The 3,371-nt window shown below is 37.1% G+C and overlaps 1 protein-coding gene across 1 annotated transcript; it reads left to right on the top strand.

Annotated features, from left to right (window-relative positions):
- Window positions 1-244: 244 nt before the first annotated feature.
- LOC108337304 (pentatricopeptide repeat-containing protein At3g24000, mitochondrial) lies at window positions 245-3,143 on the top strand. The gene is made up of 2 exons (XM_017573800.2): window positions 245-514; window positions 915-3,143. The coding sequence occupies exons 1-2, from the start codon at window positions 422-424 to the stop codon at window positions 3,084-3,086; spliced, it is 2,265 nt and encodes a 754-aa protein (XP_017429289.1). The 5' UTR covers window positions 245-421; the 3' UTR covers window positions 3,087-3,143.
- The last annotated feature ends 228 nt before the right edge of the window (window positions 3,144-3,371 follow it).

The raw sequence follows: 3,371 nt of genomic DNA, 5'->3' as shown, positions 1-3,371 counted from the left end.
TATTTTAATTAAGTTTAAAATAAAGTTCTCAAATTGACGGTTGAAATAATTCCTATATAATTATATTCAATTCAACATTTAAATCTTAAAATTTAATATTTTCATTTATGGTTCTTAAAACGCTACCCATTAAAATCTTGCCCCTCAAATATCACCATCAGAGTGTAACCAGTTCTGATTAAAGGAAGAATATATGAAATAAAAAGCAAACTCAAAAGAAATAAAAACCCGAGCAAAAATAGAATGGAAGTTCAAATAGCCTACTTAAGTTCCTATTCTCATCGAGTGGCTGGCATGGGATATATCCTTTCCCACAATTTTTATCCGACCAAACAAACCAACTCAACACAAAACAATCATGCAACAAATCTTTCTTTCACACTCATAGATTGAGTCATAGATTCATAGATTGAATCTTGGCATGGCTTCTTTCTCTTCAACTGCAGTCACTGCAACTCTCAAGCTCCACGAACACTCCAGAAAATACTCTCCAAGCTCTTATCCAACAGAGAAGGTACTCTCTCTTTCTGTTACTTATTCCGATCATATACTTCACTTCTCTGTTACTAAATTCAGATAGACCACTTTGTAGTCTCCAAGTACATAACGTAGTACTGTTAGATTGTCGTTTTAGTCTCTGAATTTAAGTACTTATTGTTACTTCTAGCAAAATTTTTACTGGTATGCTAGTATTATTATTTAGATTACATCATTTTTTTAATTTTGAATCAAAGCAAGTGATGAATTTTATTTGAAAGTATGTTAATGTTGTTGTTCAATTGTGTAGCTCTTTCACTCATTAATTTGGTTAGAGATAAATCTGTGCTGAAATTTTTTGACATCATTTTAAACCTTCTAAATGCATAACAAGTGTTCAGATAAAAGAATACTCACACTAGAAATGCTAGTTTCAGGGTCAAAGCATTTCTTTCCAGAAAAGCCAAAGATTCACCAATTTGGATTTTCGGGAAGAACTTTCATTGACCAGAGAGGGAACAGAAGAGGTGGAACAATCCTTCTACTTTCCCTTGTTGCAACAATGCAAAGACGAATGCTCCTACTCAGACACACAAATTGTTCATGGTCATGCCATGAAAACGGGTGCTCATGAAGACGTTTATGTCATGTCAATTTTGGTCGACGTTTATGTCAAATGTGGGAACATGGATGACGCTCGCAAGGTGTTTGACAACTTGCCTAGAAGAAACGTGGTTGCATGGACCACGTTAATAGCGGGTTATGCTCAGAACTCGCTACCCAAGCATGGCATTCTTGCTTTTCAAGAGATGTTGCATGCAGGAAGTTACCCTTCTGCTTACACTCTTGCTGTTGTTCTAAATGCTTGTGCTTCTTTGTACTCTCTTAAGTTAGGAGATCAATTCCATGCTTACATAATCAAATATCATGTTGAGTTTGACACCAATGTTGGCAATGCGCTTTGTAGTTTATACTCCAAATGTGGCAGGTTGGATTATGCTCTGAAAGCATTCAGGAGAATAAGGCAAAAGAATGTAGTTTCATGGACTTCAGCTGTTTCTGCTTGTGGGGACAATGGTGCAGCTGTTAAGGGGTTAAAACTCTTTCTTGAGATGATTTCTGAGAACATAGAGCCTAATGAGTTCACTGTAACCAGTGTCTTGAGCCAGTGTTGTGGAATTCAGTCTCTAGAATTTGGGACACAGGTTCGTACGTTGTGTATTAAATTTGGATATGAATCAAACCTACATGTTAGGAATTCTTTGTTGTATTTGTACATAAAAAATGGTTGCATTGGTGAGGCTCAGAGGTTGTTTAATGGAATGGAAGATGTCAGTTTGGTTACATGGAATGCAATGATTGCCGGATATGCACAGATGATGGAACTCACAAAGGATAATCTTTCTTCATTCGAATATGGAAGTGAAGCACTGAAATTTTTCTCCAAGTTGAATCGGTCGGGCATTAAACCTGATCTGTATACCTTCTCCAGCGTCTTGACTATTTGTAGTAGAATTATGGCTTTAGAGCAAGGGGAACAAATTCATGCGCAGATTATGAAAGCTGGGTTCTTGTCAGATGTGATTGTAGGTACTTCACTACTTAACATGTACAATAAGTGTGGTAGCATTGAGAGGGCCAGCAAAGCATTTCTAGAGATGTCTACTAGAACTATGATATTATGGACTTCTATGATTACAGGTTTTTCACAGCATGGTATCTCACAACAAGCATTGCGTCTTTTTGGGGATATGAGGCTCACAAGAGTTAAACCAAATGCGGTTACTTTTGTGGGTGTTTTAGCAGCATGCAGCCATGCTGGAATGCTCAATCAAGCACTCAACTACTTTGAGATCATGCAAAAGAGATATAAAATTACACCTGTTATGGACCACTATGAGATCATGGTTGATATGTTTGTGAGGTCAGGTAGGCTGGAGCAAGCTCTGAATTGCATTAAGAAAATGAATTGTGCGCCTAGTGAGTCTATTTGGTCAATCTTCATTGCTGGTTGTAGAAGCCATGGGAATCTGGAATTGGGGTTTTATGCTGCTGAACAGTTACTAAGTCTCAAACCAAAAGGTACAGAGACATATGTATTGTTGTTGAATATGTACCACTCAGCTGGGCGTTCTGAGGATGTTTCAAGGGTGAGGAAGATGATGAAAGAGGAGACTGTTGGAAAATTGAAGGATTGGAGCTGGATTAGTATTAAAAACAAAGTATATTCGTTTGAAACCACTGACAAAACACACCCAGAGAGTTCAGTAATATGTAAATCATTGGAAGATTTACTTGCCAAAGCAAAGAGTCTTGGCTACGAGATGCTAGAAAGTGTGGAAAAACTTGATGAAGAGGAAGGAGAAAAGACATCCTCCCCTACTTTTTATCACAGTGAGAAGTTGGCCATTACATTTGGGTTGGAGAACTTGCCAAGTTCTTCTCCAGTAAGAGTTGTCAAGAGCACTTTATTATGCAGGGATAGCCATAATTTTATTAAGTATGTCTCAACACTAAGTGGTAGGGAAATCATCCTTAGAGATAGTAAGCGGCTTCACAAATTTGTCAATGGAAATTGCTCTTGTGGAAATTTTTGTGGTTTTCTCTAAAAGCACCATCTCAAATTTCATGTGTTGCAGTCCAAAATTGATGAGTTTTTTTTCACATCTCCGCACTTACTAATATAGCACGTGAAACTACACTGATAAGCTTCAAATTATTGTGATTATAGTTTCCCAAAAGGTTAGCGCATGGATTACTAGATCACACATGAAATCTTTAACATGTATTAAACAATGTACAAATGGCTTACCCTTCTAAGATGATATGATGATCTTGGCTCCGCATGTGAGACATCGGATTTCTTGAGTTTACTGAAACTTTTTTTTTTAATG

Source organism: Vigna angularis, chromosome 7 (genome assembly GCF_016808095.1).
Source record: "Vigna angularis cultivar LongXiaoDou No.4 chromosome 7, ASM1680809v1, whole genome shotgun sequence".
Taxonomy (NCBI): Eukaryota; Viridiplantae; Streptophyta; class Magnoliopsida; order Fabales; family Fabaceae; genus Vigna; species Vigna angularis.
This window is presented reverse-complemented; position numbering and strand designations above follow the sequence as displayed.